This window comes from Alosa alosa, chromosome 10, assembly GCF_017589495.1.
Source record: "Alosa alosa isolate M-15738 ecotype Scorff River chromosome 10, AALO_Geno_1.1, whole genome shotgun sequence".
NCBI lineage: Eukaryota > Metazoa > Chordata > Actinopteri > Clupeiformes > Clupeidae > Alosa > Alosa alosa.
In genome coordinates, this window is record NC_063198.1 from 35,183,553 (window position 1) to 35,206,128 (window position 22,576).

At 42.7% G+C, this 22,576-nt stretch overlaps 1 protein-coding gene across 1 annotated transcript in view; it reads left to right on the plus strand.

The window, feature by feature from the left end:
* The window catches only part of LOC125302399 (caM kinase-like vesicle-associated protein), a gene marked incomplete at its 3' end in the record, with an annotated part of 86,619 nt that overhangs the window by 48,518 nt on the left and 15,525 nt on the right, over positions 1-22,576 (plus strand). The window contains exons 9-10 of the mRNA XM_048255551.1: positions 2,204-2,282; positions 4,672-4,759. Coding sequence (XP_048111508.1) covers positions 2,204-2,282; positions 4,672-4,759 — 167 coding nt within the window. The remainder of the gene's footprint in view (positions 1-2,203; positions 2,283-4,671; positions 4,760-22,576) is intronic.

The following is a 22,576-nucleotide window of genomic DNA, read 5'->3' on the forward strand; positions in this document are numbered from 1 at the left end:
AGCTTGTTTGACCACCCTATGATGGTTGACCTGCTAGACCAGCAAAACTCTTGCGAAAACATACCTTCAGCTGGTTTACCCATTTTATGATGGTAATTCAGCTGGTTTTGCTTGTCGTACCACCTCAAGCTGGTCATTTTAGCTGGTGTTGCTGGTCTATAGTGCTGGTTTAACTGGCCATGCCAGCTTATGTTGGTCATTCTAGCAAACCAGCATGACCAGCTTCCTCAGATGGTCACGCCAGCATATCCAGCTGGTGGCCCAACCAGCTACACCAGCAAAGACCAGCAAGAGCTGGAAGAAAACCAGCAAAGACCAGCTAAGACCAGCTAAAACCAGCTACCAGCATAAGCTGATTTCTAGCTGTTTTTTTCAGCAGGGATACTTATACTACGGGGCTTGTCTGCCTGTCTACCCTGCGGAAAAAACAGCCTGGCCAGCTTAAGGTGGTTTGCTGGTTGACCAGCTTGCTAACCAGCCTGTGTGACCATCCTATGATGGTTGACCTGCTAAACCAGCAAATCTCTTGCAAAAACATACCTTCAGCTGGTTTACCCAGCTTACAGTGGTAATTCAGCTGGTTTTGCTTCTCGTACCACCTTAAGTTGGTCATTTTAGCTTTTGTTGCTGGTCTGCACTGCTGGTTTAACTGGCCATGCCAGCTTATGTTGGTCATTCTAGCAAACCAGCATGACCAGCTTGACAGGCTGGTCACCAGCATGACCATCTTGCACCAGCTGTATCCCACACAACAGGCTGGTCAAACCAGCATGACCAGCTTCCTCAGATGGTCACGCCAGCATATTCAGCTGGTGGCCTAACCAGCTACACCAGCAAAGACCAGCAAGAGCTGGAAGAAAACCAACATAGACCAGCTAAAACCAGCTACCAGCATAAGCTGGTTTCTAGCTGTTTTTTTCAGCAGGGATGTTGGTCATTCAAGCAAACCAGCATGCCCAGCTTGACAGGCTGGTCACCAGCATGACCATCTTACACCAACAATTGGCAGGCTGGTCACCAGCATGACCATCTTACACCAGCTGTATCCCACATGCCAGCATGTCCACCTGGTGGCCCAACCAGCTACACCAGCAAAGACCAGCAAGAGCTGGAAGATAACCAGCAAAGACCAGCTACCAGCTTTTTGTTTTGGATTGGATTGCTTTGGATTGTTTTGTTTGTAAATAAATAAATAAATAAATAAATAAATACATAAAAGTAAAACTGATACCTTCTGCTTTTCCCAAATACAATGTAGTCTACAGGTGTACATGACCTTTCATCAGTCCAGTTGCAATGGATGAACTGTGATGAACTGCCCTTCTTGTGATTGTTTAGAGATTTTAAAGGTTTTATAACAATGCTACAAAGTTTTTGGCTAGTGCTACAAATCTATTCACCTTCGCAGCGCCAGTAGGCTACTTGCTGTGCAGCCGCACACACACACACAGGCATGCCAAACAAGCATAAACAAACGTTTCAAGAGTGGGGGTGGAGTAGAAGATGGATACAAATTGATTAGTGTGATTTATGTTCGCAGAACGGATGTACAGAACTGAGCGGCAGTCATATTTTGTACCGCTATGCGGTACATCTAGTTTTATAGCCTTATACTCTTTCATTAAACAGGCACTCCTCCGAAATTTGGTGCAAAGCTAGTGCAAATCGTATCAATAGGCTGGCAGTTAACGACAGTGGACAAAATCAGGGCACAGTGTAGGCTACAACTAACACTCACATTCCTCCCCTTAGTTTCAACGAGTTCTAGTAAAGTAAAGTAATGTGAATACCTCCATCCCTCAGAAGTTAGCGTTGGCTACGTCTCGCTTGCTATGATTGCACTTCATGCTACCAGCCTCTATCACGTAGGCTGCCATGTGGAGCTGAGAAAGCAGCGTCGCTGTCAAATCTGTCCCTGGGAAAAGTAACATTGTGCCGATTTGAAAAAGGAACTACGTTACGTTACCAAATTTTCAGTAGTAGTGCGTTACACTACTTTTTACTCGAAAAAGTAGTTACGTTACTGTAACTCGTTACTTTGTAACGACAACAACATTGGTGTTATGTAATGGGATTGTGTGTGTGTGTGTGTGTGATGGAGTTTTGTGTGTGTGTGTGTGTGTTGTGTAATGGGATTGTGTGTGTTGTTTTGTGTGTGTGTTGTGTAATGGGCTTGTGTGTGTGCGTGCGTGTTTTGCTGCAGCTAAGAATCTGGTAGTTCGTCTGATGGAGGTGGACCAGGACCTCAGGATCACAGCGCAAGAAGCCGTAAACCATGAATGGTACACACACAGTCTATTTCTCTCTCTCATTCATACACATCCATTTTCTCTCCCTCTCTCTCTTACACACACACACACACACACACACACTTACTCATACACACACACATTCACTTACTCTCTCTCATAGACATCCCATTCTCTCTCCTTCTTACACACACACACACACACACACACAAGAAGAGCTGACAAGTCCAGGTGTTTACTGTAGGTCTACTTCAATGAAAAATTTAGTAAGTTGTATTTCAATTCAATTTGTCTTGTCTATGTTCTTACTGTAGGTCTTACATATCTATTACATCTTGGGAGGAATTAATACAATTCATTATTTTTCAATACATTTTGTCTTTCCATAGTTTTTCTGATCACAGCAAAAGAGAAAGAAATGGCACAGACAGTTAAAACTCCTCATTTTGAGAACAAGTCCAGTGTGTAATGATTGATTGAAATCACACAATGATTTAACTTCAAGATGTGTTGTCTGAAGGCAACATTTCATACCTGTCAACCCTCTCACGGGTTTCTCACGTATTATAACTTTATTCCCGCTGTCTTCCTCCCTGCTGAAAAAAAACAGCTAGAAACCAGCTTATGCTGGTAGCTGGTTTTAGCTGGTCTTAGCTGGTCTTTGCTGGTTTTCTTCCAGCTCTTGCTGGTCTTTGCTGGTGTAGCTTGTTGGGCCACCAGCTGGATATGCTGGCGTGACCATCTGAGGAAGCTGGTCATGCTGGTGTGACCAGCCTGTCTTGTGGGATACAGCTGGTGCAAGATGGTCATGCTGGTGACCAGCATGTCAAGCTGGTCATGCTGGTTTGCTAGAATGACCAACATAAGCTGGCATGGCCAGTTAAACCAGCACTATAGACCAGCAACACCAGCTAAAATGACCAGCTTGAGGTGGTACGACAAGCAAAACCAGCTGAATTACCATTATAAGCTGGGAAAACCAGCTGAAGGTATGTTTTTGCAAGAGTTTTGCTGGTCTAACCGGTCAACCATCATAGGGTGGTCAAACAAGCTGGTCAACCAGCAAACCACCTTTAGCTGGTCAGGCTGTTTTTTTCAGCAGGGCTGTTTTAATATTTTCCCGTAAAATATCCCGTAATTTAATACTCTTATATAATTATTATTACATGACCTTAGAGTTATTAGCCTATTTAAGATAACACTGTGGTTGTTGTGACAGCACAATTTGATGCCAATCTGTGAAGTAAAGTCAGGTTAGACCTAACTTCAAACCTCATTTAGTTAGTGCAGCAGTTTTGTTGTCTGAATTCTTGTAGTCAGCAGAGGGATAGCAACAGAAAGACGAATGTTGCAATTTTCCCAGACAACCAGAAGTCTCCCTTATTTTCAATGCTCAATGCTGACAGCTATAAACATTTGCTTTTGCTGCATGTTCTAAATGTTTTAAGAGTTTAAGAGTGTTCTAAATGTTCGAGTCTGTTCCAAGCAAATGAGGCATTTTGGCCAGAGTGCTTTCGTTTAGTGTTTCTGTGTTAATTGTTTTAAAAAATAATGTCAGAGTTGACACAAGTATTAAAGATAAACATATCTGTCTATATCGTTCATACTGCATATCCATATTTATTCTGCTCGTACAATGTTGAATCTAATCTAATCTAAAAACTGTAATAATCATCTGCTGTCAAAGAGGCAATAGGAGTTAGTTAAAAACCTTAACTTATTTACTGGGGCACAGCAGTTCAATACTGGGGCACGTGCCCCAATTAAAGGGGTCTAGTGACGGCCATGCAGCTCCTGAACCCTCACATAGGTCACACTTCTGAGCACTCACATAGGTCACACTTCTGAACCCTCACATAGGTCACACTTCTCCTGAGCACTCACATAGGTCACACTTCTCCTGAGCACTCACATAGGTCACACTTCTGAACACTCACATAGGTCATACTTCTCCTGAGCACTCACATAGGTCACACTTCTGAACACTCACATAGGTCACACTTCTCCTGAGCATTCACATAGGTCACACTTCTCCTGAGCACTCACATAGGTCACACTTCTGAACACTCACATAGGTCACACTTCTGAACACTCACATAGGTCACACTTCTCCTGAGCACTCACATAGGTCACACTTCTCCTGAGCACTCACATAGGTCACACTTCTGAACCCTCACATAGGTCACACTTCACACTTCTGAACCCTCACATAGGTCACACTTCTGAACACTCACATAGGTCACACTTCTCCTGAGCACTCCCATAGGTCACACTTCTGAACCCTCACATAGGTCACACTTCTCCTGAGCACTCACATAGGTCACACTTCTGAACCCTCACATAGGTCACACTTCTCCTGAGCACTCACATAGGTCACACTTCTGAACCCTCACATAGGTCACACTTCTCCTTGTCTTCCCAGGATCTCTGGAAATGCTGCCTCCGATAAGAACATCAAGGATGGTGTGTGTGCTCAGATAGAGAAGAATTTCGCCAAAGCTAAGTGGAAGGTAATGCATCTGTTGTTGTTGTTGACAGTGATATTTCTCTTTCACTTTGAACAGGTCAGGTTAACACCCGGCTAACATCACACCTCACCACTCTGAACTATGCTTCCATTGGTTTGTGTATCTTACAGTAGAAAGTAGAGGAAAGTGAATGTTGACCTGTCTAATGTTCCATCTGAAAAAAACAGTCTGACTAGCTTAAGGTGTTAACAAGCTTGTTTGACCACCCTATGATGGTTGACCAGCTAGACCAGCAAAACTCTTGCGAAAAAACATACCTGGTTTACCCAGTTTACGATGGTAATTCAGCTTGTTTTGCTTGTCATACCACCTTGAGCTGGTCATTTTAGCTGGTGTTGCTGGTCTTACATTGCTGGTTTAACTGGCCATGCCAACTTATGTTGGTCATTCTAGAAAACCAGCATGACCATCTTATATCAACAATGTCAAGCTTGGCAGGCTGGTCACCAGCATGACCATCTTATACCAGCTTATGACCAGCTTCCTCAGATGTTGCTCAGCATGCCCACCTGGTGGCCCAACCAGCTACACCAGCAAAAACCAGCAAGAGCTGGAAAAAAATCAGCAAACACCAGCTAAAACCAGCTACCAGCATAAACTGGTTTCTAGCTGTTTCTTTTCAGCAGACGGCTGAAAAAGCTAACAGGTACAGTAGCAGTGCAGTAAAGACTTAAACCTCCTGACGCCTTAAAGGAGAAGTTCGGTGTGATATTGACCTAAAGTGTGTTGAAACATGATACCGAGTGTGAACTTTTGTCTCATAGCTCATTTCGGCTTGTCCCCTGCACTCTGAAATCTGGTGCTAGTTAGCTACCAAAAGGTTTTCAAAGGGGGTGCCTCGGGCATTGTTTTACACTGTTTTACACCATTTATGAGGCTCAAGGGAAATTTGGTGAATTAGTGAAACACAAACAGCACACAGTGAACACACAGTGAGGTGAAGCACACACTAATCCCGGCGCAGTGAGCTGCCTGCTTCAACGGCGGCGCTCGGGGAGCAGTGAGGGGTTAGGTGCCTTGCTCAAGGGCACTTCAGCCGCGGCCCACTGGTTGGGGGTCGAACCGGCAACCCTCCGGTTACAAGTCCACAGTGCTAACCAGTGGGCCACGGATGGGTCACCTTCGGGGTTTTGGGCTAAAGGTGATTTGCTGGTTGAGCAGCTTGTTAACCAGCTTGTTTGACCATCCTAAGATGGTTGACCTGCTAGACCAGCAAAACTCTTGCGAAAACATACCTTCAGCTGGTTTTCCCAGCTTATGATGGTAATTCAGCTGGTTTTGCTTGTCGTACCACCTCAAGCTGGTCATTTTAGCTGGTGTTGCTGGTCTATAGTGCTGGTTTAACTGGCCATGCCAGCTTATGTTGGTCATTCTAGCAAACCAGCATGACCAGCTTGACAGGCTGGTCACCAGCATGACCATCTTGCACCAGCTGTATCCCACAAGACATGCTGGTCACACCAGCATGACCAGTTTCCTCAGATGGTTACACCAGCATATCCAGCTGGTGGCCCAACCAGCTACACCAGCAAAGACCAGCAAGAGCTGGAAGAAAACCAGCAAAGACCAGCTAAAACCAGCTACCAGCATCAGCTGGTTTCTAGCTGTTTTTTTTCAGCAGGGAGGTAACTTCTCTTCTGCATGATGTGCATTATATAACTTCTCTTCTGGATGATGTGCATTACCGTATTTTCCGGACCATAAGTCACACTTTTTTTCATAGTTTGGCTGGTCCTGCAACTCAGGTGCAACATATCCCTATACTGAAAAAACCAGCCTGACCAGCTAAAGGTGGTTTGCTAGTTGACCAGCTTGTTGACCAGCTTGTTTGACCACCCTATGATGGTTGACCAGCTAGACCAGCAAATCTCTTGCGAAAACATACCTTCAGCTGGTTTACCCACCTAGCGATGGTAATTCAGCTGATTTTGATTGAGGTGAATACGACAAGCAAAACCAGCTAAATTACCATCGTTAGGTGGGTAAACCAGCTGAAGGTATGTTTTCGCAAGAGATTTGCTGGTCTAGCTGGTCAACCATTATAGGGTGGTCAAACAAGCTGGTTAACAAGCTGGTCAACCAGCAAACCACCTTTAGCTGGTCAGGCTGGTTTTTTCAGCAGGGTATATTTATATATGTTTTTTTCCTCTTCATGACACATTTTTTGACTGGTGCGACTTATACTCCGGTGCGACTTATAGTCCGGAAAATACGGTATATAGCATGAAGTGCATTATATAGCATGATGTGGACACTAGACCACTCTCTCATCTGTATGCTAGACTTGACTTGTCAGGGGTGCCCAAATAGTTTGGCCCAAGGCCCAAATCATGTCGAGGATGCCAAATAGTTTGGCCCAAGGCCCAAATCATGTCAAGGCTAACGCAAACGAAGGCTCAAAGCATCCAGGATTTAACACGCGCACACCCGCAAACTTTTACAAACTTTAAAATAATCACTCACGCACATTTGTATATCTGACTCTGACCAAAAACATTTTCATTTCTTCATAAATACAGTGGGCGTCGCTTTCAAATGGCCACTTCAGTCGCGCATTACATGGCTTTAAGCTGCGTGAAACTTTAGTACCACTTTCAGCCACTGTGCGTCGCTCTGCCACTGTACATCGCTCTGTCAGTAGCCTCACTGCCGCCCCTTCTGAAAAAGCAGGAGGCTACCTTTATACATAATTGTTGCCAAGAGGAATCCCAGCCTACGAATTCAATAACAAAATAAATCATGCATAATTAAACATTACCTCGATTTAGGCTACTTGGGTACGGCTTAAGGCTTGACTACACAGTGGTAAAAAATCAAAATCTGCTTTTGATAGACTAGATAGTGTCTTGTGTGATAATTGAGCCAGTAGAGAAATAACTGTAAACAATAAACAAATAAATCTGCTTTATGCTGCAGAATTACATTCATATTTGGCTGACTTCTGCAGACGCGCAAAAAACACTGCCACTTCCCTCCCCATATTCCAAGATTGGAATAGTAGCCTATACAAAAAGTACTTCATACTATCATAAAAATTTGTTAAAACGAATAGCTATTTGCAATTTCACAAAACACTGGTCCTCATTTTGCGAATGCGAGGACAATATGAGCCTGTTGCATTTAGTTAGATGTCCGAGTCACGCATTATGTTTAAAAACCACTGGCTCGTAATCACAATAATTTAACACACGACAGTTGGATAGCCTACTTCATCATGTTCCCATGCCTACATTTTGGTGAGTAGCATAGAGATTGTTAAAAACAATAAAGTATGGCTCTCCGCTTGGGACATCGAAAACTTTTCGAAATATTTTTAATAGGGTAGACTACCGTCGGAGATGCTGACTTGCAAAGGCCTTGGGATAACACGTTATCGCCACTATCATCAGTCATGCCCCTTGATCAAAGTGGGGAATGAAATAAAAGTTTGAGAACCACTGGCTTAACAAGTTACCTGCAGTCCAGAACACACAGAATGGAGAGGACTTAGAGGAGGTCACACAGTGCACAACTGACTACCTGAACTTCTGCATGGACATTGTTGTTCCCACCAGAACTGTACGCTGCTTTCCCAACAACAAGCCTTGGATAACCAGCAATGTCAAGACCCTTCTTAACAGAAAAAAAGGTGGCGTTCAGAGAGGGGGACATGGCAGAGCTAAGGTGCGTGCAAGGGGAACTCAAATTCAAGCTGAAGGAAGCTAAGAAGGACTACAGAAGGAAGGTGGAACAGAAGCTGCAGGAAAACAACTTGAAGGAGACATGGGACTGCATGAAGGTCATCACTGGCCTGAAGAAGAACAGCAGCTCTGTGGAGGGGACCTGGACAGGGCGAACCAGTTGAACCACTTCTACAACGGGTTTGACTGCCCTGCTCCAGCTCCAATGGCGGTGGTCTGTCCACCATCCCCCAGCCCCACACCCCCTCAATACCAGTGCAACACTCACCTCCATCATCACAGGCTATCGTACCCCCACCATTACTGGATTTTGCACCCCTCCCCCACATGGCGATCATGATCAATGAGGTGACAACGACCTCAGTCAACAGCCATCAGACACACAGATCCCAGATGCGCCCCTCCCCCTCCCCTCCCCTTACACCCCTCACCATTACAACAGATCAAGTGACAGTCCAACTAAAGAAATTGCGCAGCAATAAAGCAGCGGGGCCTGACAGACTGTGTCCAAGGCTACTCAAGGCCTGTGCTGCTGAACTGGGGGAGCCACTGAAGCACATCTTCAATTTGAGCCTACGCCTTGGACAAGTTCCAACATTGTGGAAGACATCATGTCTTACCCCTGTCCCTAAGAAGCCACACCCTAGTGAGTTTAATGACTACAGACCTGTCGCTCTTGCATCACATGTGATGAAGACAATGGAGCAGCTGGTCTTAGGTATGCTCAGACCCCAGGGACGCCATGCACTAGACCCGTTACAGTTTGCATACCAGGAGAAAGTGGGCGTGGACGATGCCATCACTTATCTTCTACACAGGACACATTCCCACCTAGACAAGGGGAAAAGTGCTGTGACAATCATGTTCTTTGACTTCTCAAGTGCTTTTAACACCATCCAGCCCCTCAGATTGGGAGACAAGCTCTTGCAGATGGGTGTGGATGCTCACCTGGTAACCTGGATTACAGATTACCTGACCGAGCGACCACAGTTTGTCAGACTGAAGAACTGCTGCTCTGACACTGTGATCAGCAGCACCGGAGCGCCACTGGGAACTGTGCTCTCTCCAGTCTTGTTCACCCTGTAAACATCTGACTTCTGCTACAACACCAAGTCATGCCACATGCAGAAGTTTTCTGATGATACTGCAATTGTGGGGTGTATCAGGGACGAGCAAGAGGAGGAGTACAGGAGCCTGGTGGAGGACTTTGTGCAGTAGTGCAAACTCAATCATCTTCAACTAAACACTTCAAAGACAAAGGAGATGGTGGTGGATTTACCCAGGTCTAAGCCCACTCTGCTACCAGTCTCCATTGATGGGGTCAATGTGGAGGTGGTAAGCACCTACAAGTATCTGGGTCTCTACCTGGACAATAAACTGGACTGGTCAGCCAACACTGATGCACTCTACAAGAAAGGACAGAGCAGGCTGTACTTCCTGAGGAGGCTGCGGTCCTTCAATGTGTGCAGCAAGCTCCTCAGGATGTTCTACCAGTCTGTTGTTGCCAGCGTCCTCTTCTATGCAGTAGTATGTTGGGAAGGAAGCACAAGGAAGAAGGATGCAGGGCGAATTGACAGGCTGTTAAGGAAAGCTGGCTCTGTAGTAGGAGCTGAACTGGAGTGCATCACTTCACTATCTGACAAAAGGACCCTGAACAAACTGATCAACATCTTGGACAATGAGTGTCACCCACTCCACAGCACTATTGTTAAGCAGAAGAGCCTGATCAGCTGGAGACTTAAGCTCACTGCCTTGCACAACAGACAGACTGAGAAAGTAATTTGTCCCCAGGGCCATTGAACTGTTCAATGCTTCACTTAACCCTCTAGGCGCCACTGTCGAGTTTACTCGACAAGATGCTGTACTGAATAAAACGGCCGATTTAGTCAAATAGGGTGTCATATTTCGCTCGACCTCCACTCCACTAGATGGCAGACAAGTCATCGTCATCCCGAGTCCAAAAAGGTCATGGTTTAAACAAAACTTTCGGGCTACAGCTGCAGTGAATCAGTCGTGCAATACACCGAGCTAGTGTGCATGTGAGCCACTTTGTCAGGCGATATTGTCAACGCGTCAGTATTTGCATTAGATTATCGTCTAATGGCATGAAAAAGTTTACCGAAATGAAGTGTTGGGTCTTCTATTCACGGACCCTGATTCTGAAGGGGAATATCTGCCTTCAGGAAATGGACGGTGATTCGTTTAGTGAGGCTTCAGATCGTCCCTGCCTTGCAATGATGCAGCTGGACAAAGTGAGAGTTTACTCCATAGTTTAGCTTACACCAAGCACAAACCTTGAATTGTTTGCCCAATGTCACTGGTGGGAATAATGTTTCCGCGGGTTGGTGTTCATCGGGGAAGTTAGCAGGGTATTAGTGGTGTGGCGGGACGAGGCTGGAGGTAGCCCTAATGTCCATAGCGCTAGCTTCTGTCTTGTGCCTCTCCACAATGTGGCGACAGTAGCGTGGTGGAGCCTTTGTCTAATGCCAATGTGGGTATGTTAGGCGAGGTTGAAGTGCTCATAGGACAGTTAGGGGGAACGTAGTGGCAGTGTGGGAGTCATAATGAGAATGACAGTAGGCCTAGTCGAGCTGCGCAAATCTTCCTCTCTCCACTTGTGCCTTGAGGCAGATCTGGCCATGCTGCTCGCATGGTGGAGGTGGTGACACGCTCTCTCCCTCTCCCTCTCCCCACACACACACACACACACATTAGGTCATGCATAGTCTATCACAAGATGATGGGAATGCCGGCCCTGTATGGATAGGGATAGGGAGTCATTATCTCTACAGCAAAAGGCCTGCTACAAAAAAAAAAAAAAAAAATGTCAGCCATTTATTAGTAATGATTTACACTGTTGATTTGCTATCTGATCATTTAGGACATACACTATGTGTTCCTTTTTGTGTGTTCATGTCCTTGTGATGTGTGTGTCTGTCAGCTAAGAAAAAAAACATCAACAAAAACAACAAAAAGAAAAAAAATACTAACATTGTCTCTTGTCTTGTCTCGTCATCTCACTCCTGATCTGTGCCTTGCCGTGGCAAATGAGCTTTTGAACTAAACAGGTCTTGTGTTTGTGTGTCATCTGAATAATATATATGTGCCCCATACATGGAATCAGAGTGCCTACTGTATGTAGTAAATGGAAAATCTCTACAGCAAAAGGCCAGTCTACCGCTACATGCATTTGGTTTGTTTCTGCCATTTATTAGTAATGATTTACACAGTTTGTTCACTACTTACTATTTACCTGAGCATTCAGTATTGTGCAATATAGCATACAGAAGGTGAGGGCCATTTTGGGGGGAAAGAAGTGGTGCATTTTATCATTCAAACATGAAAATGCTATAATCCAAGATGGCCGCCGCCATATGACGTCATAATATGCAAATTAGATATAAACATTTAATCTCTACATAAACTTTGGGTCATCCTTAATATTTCTCTAATTTACAGAAAGTCTCTATCTCTTATCACTTTTAAGATATAGCCTTTTGAAATGAAGATGTCAAAATTGATCGTTTCGGAAATAAAACTCTGGCGCCTAAAGGGTTAAGGGAAGAGGAGAGATAGACTTCTCCGCATAGTCTGTCTGCCTCTTCACCCCCTCCATGTTTGGATACTGTCTGTCCACTAGCCACTTTTGCCATTGTCTTTCTGCCTCATTGTTTGCGTGCTATATTAGCACATATGCATAACCCCTCCCTCCATGCCACAGCCGAACTGTGGCCACACTTATACCTTTTCTTAAAATAGTTAAATATATAGATATATAGACTTTACTTTACTTTATTTCTGCATTGTTGCACTGTTGGACTTACTCATTTGCACTATCACCATGACCACTATCACCATTGTACTATCACCATGACACTCATTCACACAGAGCACCTTACCTTACTATGCACAGAGAATCACAGGCTCAGTCCCTGCCTCAGTCATTGCAAGCGCCTCTTATTGATTAATCACCACTATGTGGATACTATTTTTTAGAATTTATTTAGATTAAGTGTTAGTTAGTATAATTTGTATTTTAGTATATTTAGCATATTCTTTATCTTCTAATGTCCTTATTGCTTAGTTGTGTTTTTTATATCATATACTTTAATTATTCTTTCTGCTGTCAAAGAATGTGTTTGTGTTGTCTGTATGCTGCTGAGACCTTGAATTTCCCCTGGGGATCAATAAAGTTTCTATCTATCTATCTGAATCTGTTGCAATATTCTGATATCGCCAAATGTTTGTTTTCCAAAGTAAGAATTTCACTTCACCATGCACCTTCAACAATAAATAGCTCATTACACTTGTTACTGTTCGACGTTCGATTTTGACATCTTCATTTCAAAAGGCTATATCTTAAAAGTGATAAGAGATAGAGACTTTCTGTAAATTAGAGAAATATTAAGGATGACCCAAAGTTTTTGGAGGGATTAAATGTTTATATCTAATTTGCATATTATGACGTCATATGGTGGCGGCCATCTTGGATTATAGAATTTTCATGAAAAGTCGCATGTTTGAATGATATAATGCACCACTTCTTTCCCCCCAAAATGTCCCTCACCTTCTGTATGCTATATTGCACAATACTGAATGCTCAGGTAAATACTAAGTAGTAAACAAACTATGTAAATCATTACTAATAAATGGCAGAAACAAACCAAATGCATGTAGCGGTAGGCGCCTTTTGCTGTAGAGATTTTCCATTTACTACATACAGTAGGCACTCTGATTCCATGTATGGGGCACATATATATTATTCAAATGACACACAAACACAAGTAGACAAGACCCGTTTAGTTCAAAAGCTCACTTGCCACGGCAAGGCACAGATCAGGAGTGAGATGACGAGACAAGACAAGAGACAATGTTAGTATTTGTTTTCTTTTTGTTGTTTTTGTTGATGTTTTTTTTGTTGTTTTTTTCTTAGCTGACAAAGACACACACATCACAAGGACATGAACACACAAAAAAGAACACATAGTGTATGTCCTAAATGGTCAGGGAAATAGATAATCAACAGTGTAAATTATTACTAATAAATGAATTTTTTTTTTTTTTTATGTAGCAGGCCTTTTTTCTGTAGAGATAATGACTATCCATATCCATATCCTATCCATACAGGGCCAGCATTCCCATCATCTTGTGATAGACTATGCATGGCCTAATGGCTCTCCTGCCCCGTGTCACCACCTCTGCTCCTGTTGCGAGCAGCATGGCCAGATCTGCCTCGCGCTCGCGTCGGACTAGGCCTACTCTCATTCTCATTGTGACTCCCCACACTGCCTCTACGTTCCCCCCTAACTGTCCTATGAGCACTTCGACCTCGTCTAACATACCCAGTGGCATTAGACAAAGGCTCCACCACGTTACTGTCGCCGCGATTGCGGAGAGGCACATGGTCAGAAGACAGAAGCTAGCGCTATGGACATTAGGCTACCTCCAACCTCGTTCGCCACACCACTAACACCCTGCTAACTTCCCGATGAACACTCCGAACCCGTGAAACATTATTCCCACCAGTGACAATGGGCAAACGATTCAACGTTTGTGCTTGGTGTAAGCTAAACTATGGAGTAAACTCTCACTTTGTCCAGCTGCATCATTGCAAGGCAGGGACGCATCTGAAGCCTCACTAAACGAATCACCGTCATTTCCTGAAGGCAGATATTCCCCTTCAGAATCAGGGTCCACGAATAGAAGACCCAACACTTCATTTCGGGTAAACTTTTTTGATGCCATTAGACGATAATCTAATGCAAATACTTGCTGACGTTGACAATATCGCTCTGACAAAGTGGTTCACACGCACACTAGCTCCGGTATTTCACGCACTGATTCAATGCGCTGTAGCTAGAAAGTTGTCTGCCATCTAGTGGAGTGGAGGTCGAACAAAATATGACACCCTATTTGACTAAATTGGCCGTTTTATTCAGTACCGCATCTTGTCGACTAAAGTCGACCGTGGCGCCTAGAGGGTTAAACGTAGGCCTATAATTACAAAAATGATTCTGTGTCCTAAAAACTGGCATATTTTATGGCATTGTGTCATGTAAGGTCGTTGCAAAATCTAGAGAAATGTGTGAGGTGGTCAGCGGGGGACAATTGAGACACACATTGGATTGTGTTATTACTTGAACATTCCACACTATCCACAGCTGTGGTATCGGGGGCAGGAGGATTACTGTTCGTGCAGGCTTTATATAAAATTCTTCAACAGAAGGCCTGCCTCGAATGCAGGCTTGCCCAAATTAAAGGCCTGTGGTTTGCGCAGCCTACAGTAAGTAGGTTAAATAACAGACCCACCACAATGTGCGGTATGATGCTTTTTTACGAGCAAGATGTTTTTGGTGCCCTACGCACACTGCATGTTCTTAAATAACAATGATCATCAGTAATATTCAACCATTATTTTGTGTAAATGGGCTATACATTGGGTTAGACACCAGGGGTCATATTCACAAAGCCTTTTATCTTACCACTAGGAGTAGGCTACTCCTAAATAGCATAAAATATTTTAGCTAGGAGTTTCTCTTATTAAGTTATTCACAAAGCCTTTCAGACCTACTCTTAGTAAGGAAAAATGACAACTCCTAAACTAAGAGCAAAGATTCTGTAGCAGAGCGCTCTAGAATCTTTGACCAAGAGTGAGTAAGTCTTCGTTGCTATGGATGACGTTATTACTCATGCACGAGCTTGACTGAAGTGACCACATTGAATGGCTGATGATTGTAACGCGGGCATGATTCCAAACACCTCCCTTACGATGATGAGTGACAGGTGACAGGTCTGAGAATGCGTGCGCTACACAAGGAAGCAGTGTTGCCAACTATTTAGAATGAAAGGTAGCTAAAGCCAGCTCTAAATGTTGCTATATGGCGCCACACGCTAATTTGCATATTCATTATGTCAGCACGTCATACCCCCCCCAAAAAAATGCCTTTAATTCCCTTTTACTCCTGTTTGCCTTTCTCCTACTCATATAGGCAACTTTAAGAGCCTAGTTTAAATATATTTGATTTAATATACTTGTATATTTATTGATAGGCTACACTTTACTTTCTGTAGCCTATCATCTAGACTACACTAGTGGCTGAAAAGCAGTAATTTCCAACTGATTCACTGCCGCGTCTGCTTTGCACTGCTTGAAGTCTGATTATAATGTGACCATGGGGTAGCCTACACGCAATGTACCCTTACGGCAATGGCTATATTTTGGATATATTTAGGCTACAGGGAGGGAAAGTAATCTCATCGCCATCTAGTGGTTGCGTTCCTAGAGTTGGATAGGATTTTTTTTTTTAGAAAAAATATATCTCGGTGCACATTGGGATCTTAATTTAATGCCTTCCATATGTTAGGCACTGGGGTCACCTCTATTGCTTCAAGTGGTCATACCTTATTTTTAGGATCAGTTGAATTGTTTTGAGTTTTTGTTGTAACACGGTGATAAGGAACTACAGTTGCATGTGACGTCACATGTTTGGGCGCTTATTCTCTAACTGATCAATATGCAATTTGCTTAACTGGCTTAACATATTTTTGTAATAACGGAACGTGATGTAAACCGCGTGGTGATAACCTTTATGTCAGGATAACTGGTGTTGTGCTTCTACTCACATGAAGAGCTAGCTGTAAGTGTTAAGTGTCAATGCTAACCAGGCTAATAAATAAACCATGTTACCGTGAGTAACGTCGAAGGGTAAAGTCACGTGACTTCTTTTGTAGTTCGTTTATGAAACAAAAGGAGCAATTTCGATTTTCTTAAATAAGGCAAAATAGGGTCTGACATTTTCACAGTTAGAATATTATTACTGTATAGACACTGAAAAATATAGCCTAGAAATCTAGACGCACCCTAGCGGCGGCAAATTAATTTGCTCAGCCTGTACGTCTAGCGTTGGCGTCAACTTTGGAGGAGTTGGACTTAAGGAAATGCACTTAAGTCATTCCTTTCAAAGAAGGATGTATTTGCCGTTTTGCCGACCGGATACGGATATGGTCGTAGCGCTGGCATATTGCATGCCTAGGCAGTTTGAAAGAATTCTCTGCCCGCCCCTTGGATTAAGCGAGGTGAATAGTTTGATTCCAGACTATACATTTCAATGATATAGGATGGCCCGCCAGGCTAGGTCTATGGGACTTAACATTGGAGCTGCTCTTCGATAGGAACGCAACCACTTGGGGCGCTGGTTTTCACTTTCCCTCCCTATATAGGCTTAAATATCACTCAGACAGATCGATAGATTTTTTTTTTTTTTTACTCAGCCGACAGTCCTGCATCAACTTGCATTGACAACATTGAAGCTAGGCCTACATAGCCTAAACTAGGGTTTCTCAACGGGGGCGGTACTGCCCCCTGGGGGGCGTTGGGAACGTGAGTTTATTTATTATTTTTTTTATTTTAAACTTTCATGGTTTTCACATATTTCTGGTGCAAAAATAGGCTACCTGAAATAAATAGGCTATTTTCATTCATGGGTTTCTAACCCCTCTACCGTCCCAGCTACATTTTACTGTTGCTATGCTCAGTGGTCATACAGTGCAGTTCGGGCCTGCACACGCCCGGACTCATGTACCCCAGCCCCAGCTATCGTCATCTATATAGTAATGCCGATAAACATAACCCAAGTTTGCGGCTTAACAGTTCAATAACCAATAAAAATGTACACAATTCACTGTGACGTCTTCATCTTTAATAAAACAACACAAACGAACATGGCGGATAGCAAGAAAAAGTGCCGACAGTACAATGCAAATTACATCAATTTTTACATGTTTTTTTTACCCAACCAGTCTCCTATTGCTTCTAACAGTGGGGTAAATCTGCTTAATAATAAAATAGGCTCATAGGGACTCGTTTTGGGCTCGTTTTTTTATTTAAGCAATATAGCATGAGTGTGAGTGGCCTATAGCCTACCCAGGGGTGTAGGTTTTTTTTTTTTTTTTTTTTTTAATTGTGTGTGTGTGTGGGGGGGGGGCGTTTGCTCAAAAAAGGTTGAGAACCACTGGCCTAAACGGATGCTATAGGTTTTTCTAACATTTATGTTTGATTAACTCTCTGCTTTGCTTGTGAATGAAGTTGTAGCCTAGCCTACTTCCTTTGTTCAATTGTTGAACGATGCTGGCAAGCGTGTCCCTGTTTCCCTGTCATCATGTCATTGCTCTCGTCTCATTGACTCTCTTGTTGTAATTTCAGCCAAAGTTGCTGGACCTTCCAATGAGCGTTGTCTCAGCTTAGATCTATAGAACATCTACTTCCTTGTAATAAAATAAGCTGATACTATATAGGCCAGTCATTCCTTTTATAATCATGGGGCAACGCTTTGGGCAAATTCGCAATGTAATTCACTAACGAAACAGGCATGAGAGGGGAGATTTTCTGACGTTTCAACAACGAAACAGAGTTTGGCATCTTTGCGAGAAGATTTTTCTCACGCTTTGAGCTGCTGCTGCAGTCAGCCTGGGTAAACCGAAGAATAAAGCATAGAGAAAACAAAAGTCGCCAGACACACGAAAAAGTCGCCAGATTTGTTGTCAGTCGCTAGATACACTTTTCAGTCGCCAGAGACGGCCAAAAGTCGCTAAATCTAGCGACAAAGTCACTAAATTGGTAACACTGCAAGGACGGAAGATGATGAATAACTGGGCCCGTAGGCTATTCACAAAGCCTTTTATCTTACCACTAGGAGTAGGCTACTCCTAAATCGCACTAAAAGATTTTAGCTTGGAGTTTTCTCTTAAAAGTTATTCACATGATTGGCTGACGATTGTAACGCGGGAATGATTCCAAACACCTCCCTTACGATGATGAGTGACAGGTGACAGGTCTGAGAATGGGTACGCTACACAAGTAGTGCGAAGGACGGAAGATGATTAATAACTGAATAAAAAGGCCTAGCCTAATAGTAAGGCAAAACAAATAGCCTAGTAGCCTAATGAAACATAGGCCTACGGATTGATGCAGTATCTTTGCAACATTATTAAATGAATCTGTCACCATATGCCTATGTTTGCAAAGAGGAGAACATTTTAATTTGATTCACAATGAAACGTTACATTTAATTTACATGTTAACAATGAGTAGTTTTGGTTGTTGTTGGTGGCGTTATTGCATCCCTTTATGAATGCAAAATTGTTCCTCGTGATTGGAAGCTATTGCCGCGATAGGCTACGATTTCAAAACATCGCATAGCGTGAAATGCCACAAAAAGCTGTTTATGAATAGGTCTTAGTGAGTTAGGAGTCCTCTCGACTTCTTTTAAGCTGTCCCAGACTTAGGTGCTACCTTTAGGTCTAAAATGCTTTGTGAATTACTTTTAGTGAAAAAAATTAGGAGTCCTAAAGTTAGGAGTGACACGCCCATTATTTTTAGGAGTTACTCCTAAATTCGCCAGTTAGAGCTGCTTTTAGCCTTAAAATTCTTTGTGAATACGGCCCCTGAATAAAAAGGCCTAGCCTAAATGAATCAAGAGTAAGGCAAAACAAATAGCCTAGTAGCCTAATGAAACATACGGATTAATGTAGTAGCCTATCTTTGTAACATTATTAAATTAATCTGTTACTATGCCTATGTTTGCAAAAGAGAACATTTTAATTTGATTCACAATAATGTTACATTTAATTTACATGTTGTACAATGTACAATGAGTAGCCTAGTTTTGGTTGTTGTTGGTGGTGTTATTGCATGTTAGTTAGGCTATGCCTACAATGCAAAATTGCTTCCTCACGATTGGAAGCTCCTGTAGCTGCATAGGATTTCAAAACACGGCGAAATGCCACAAAACAGGTTTGTGAATAGGTCTGTGAGTTAGGAGTCCTCTTGACTTCTTTTAAGCTGTCACAGAGGTGGGAAGGTGTGATTTGTTGGGGGCAGGGCCGGATTAACTATATGATTCTAACTGTCTCACTAAATTGCATTATCCACACTCAATTCTCACTGGTATCTGCTAGACAACAAGTACCAAAACATGATTAGTTCATAGATTTCACATGTAAAATTCATTTTATTCAACCCCACCCCCATCTTGCCTGTTCATAATTCTGAGAAATTCTTGAATTGTGTGCATGTGTGCGTGTACACGTTTATGTTTATGTGTGTGGGTGTGTGTGTGTGCGTGCTTGTGTGTTTGCCTGCGTATGTGTGTTTGTGCATGTATGCGTACATATGTCTACTGTGTGAGTATGTGTCATACGTAGGATTACTGTGAATGTATGTGTGTGCGTGTGTTTCTGATTATGCACATGTGTGCACATGGAATGGGTTAACATGACCCCTGGAGGCAAACATACGGAAAAAATTGGTCATCCTAGGCCCTACGGTTCTCAAGATATTCACAGAAAACTGTGTCTGCCCTACCCTCCTTTCGGGGGGTCCAGTACAGCGGGGGGGCTACAGATCAAAACGAAAAACGATAGTTCCATGCTATCCATGTGGGGTTACATGCCCACCAAGTTTCGTGTACCCTGGTCTTTCAGTGTCCCGGGAATCCTTGACGGAAATTTGGACATGTGAAAAAAAAAAAAAAAAATTTGACTAAACCTATATGACCGTCGCTTCGCTGCGCGGTGGTCATAATAACCATGGAATGTATCAAGTTTACATGTGTTGGCAAAATTAAATGTTTATTTTATTCATTCTTTAGCTTCCTTGACTTTTACACACGCACTAGCTGCTATCAAAGGGCACCATTACAATCAGCTAGAATTCAGCTGGTTGTTAAAAAAAAAGGTAGATAAACCCTTGCCATGATTATAAGTTGATTGGATGGATGGTTGCTGATTATAGGCAATGTAGATATTGCATTAAAGATCTGCCATTTCATTTTACAACAGTAATTTAAAACATTAATGATGAAAACAAGGATATTCCTAAGTGACTCCAAACTTTTGAACGGTAGTGTATAATGGAATCAATGTGGACAGAGGGCATTGAATGCTCCACAACAGTCGGATGCAGTGAAGATTCTCTCTATCAATACAATGTCATTCTTGTCCGCGAGTGGGTTACATGCTGCTATTCCGACATGCCGCTACTTAGACATTGGCGTCTAATTGTCGAAGTGGCGGCATTAACATTAATTTTCAAGCGTCCCACTATTGCAACGTTTTTTTTTTCCATTGTCGGAGTAGCTACACTTGACCTTTTTTTCAAACGTCCTGCCATTCCGACAAGAGGTCATTAACAGTGGAGCCAGGATTTAGCAACGGAGTGGACTTTTGCAAAGTAGGCCTAGGTTGGGCTTTCATTTTTTTATCCCAATATGGGCAGTATAGCCTAGGCCTACAGTAATCGTCCCAACTTTAAATAACACACGATTTCATCACAGCTCAGACGATTCATGGCAAAAAAACAATAAAAGGCTACATTGATAAATAGCAGGGGCAACAGGATTGGATTCTATAATAGCCTACGCACAAGAACTTCAACTGAAAGGTTAGTCGCGTCTCAAGGAGACCAAGAGTGCGCCTCACACACACTAGCTCCGTTGAACTGTGTATTTTTCGTGTTTAACCCTTAGAACCCGATTGACACAAAGTGCGCCAAAAAACACACACTTTCTTCTCTGTTACATTGCTCCGGAACTGTTCATCGCAGCGAGATGAAACCTTTATAGCGTGACAGGGCAGAAGTGGGACTTTCCAACAAGACGATCTGTACGATCAAGTATGAAAATTTAAAAAAAATCATGAAATTAAATCAAATTGCATCATATTTACAGCCTATACTTGTCTGCGTTCACCTGCGCACCCATCACTCTCGTTTGAATTACTCGTGAACCGTGATCGCATAGATATGGCAAGCATATCAGATGAAAGAGGAGACACAGGGCTATTCATTGGTATCATGTATATCGATTCTTCTGACTTATAAAAACAGACGAAGTGACTGCAAAATAATAACGTCATGTACACAAACCAACGCTGCACTCCCATTACTCTCATTTTAATTACTCGCGGACCCGTGATCGGATAGATATGCCACGCATGTCAGATGAAAGAGACACAGAGCTATCATTTAATACCAAGATACATCCTTCTGGGTTATAAAACAGACGAAGTGAGCAAAATAATAACTTCATATAGCTGGACTTACCCCACGTTTTTGTCTGTTTTTGTGGCAAAGCATGTTTATAATCCAACGCTATCTTGTGTTTCTCTATGGCAAAGCATGTTCGTAATCCGGTTTTGAGATCCTAGCAAATTCCTGCATGGCATCCAATTCAAGGCTCACATTGCATCCCAATTTGTTCAACAAAGAAATACCTTTTTTGCCTTTACTTTGTTTATGGCAATGCAGTATAAAGTTGAGAATCATTATGAGTGCATACACACGCAGGCTAACACGCAAACTCGGGTCAAGTCAGGTCAGATCAGTTCGTGTCACAGATATGGAGCGCAGAAAGGTCATTTGTCATCTAACCCTAGGCCTAACAGAGTGATTGTTTTAAAGCAGCAGAACATCATCACATCTTGAGACAGGTTGTGTGTCTTCGACATGTCAATTTATTTCATAAATGAAAATTAAAATCATTAACAAGTATGCAGAACACTTAAAATTTAAACTTAAACTAAACTTAGACTTATTGCTTTAAAGAAAGGAGGAAAAGCCTCAATAGTCAGTGTGTTAGTCCTCCAGCCCTACAGAGCTTTCCAGATGTTCTTATACTCTGGTGTTTGAGGTGTAGTCCAGTGGACAGAAAGGTGAACCCGGAAATGTTGAGTATACCAAAGTTTTATGATGGAAATATATAGTATGGGTTCCCAGCATGCAGAAACTGCCGGATGCTAATTTGCATATGTTGGGCAATTCGTGTAATTGAGCTAATTAGCATAAATTAGCATAATAGCCTATATTGATCATATTATAAGAGCTGCTTGGCCAAAATGGACAATGTTAGTATGTTTTTAGGGGTTACTGGAGATGCTGAGTCCATATCTGACATTTTCAAGATTCAAAATCACTATTTAAACTTGGTTTGGTCACGTTTTTATTCTCATTAAGCTGATTTTGGGGGCGATTTAGACAGATTTTTGGAGGATAAAAATGTTCAGTGTTTAGGAATAATTTGGATCCTCAAGTTATTTCTGAATTCCACAATCATTTTGGAAATAG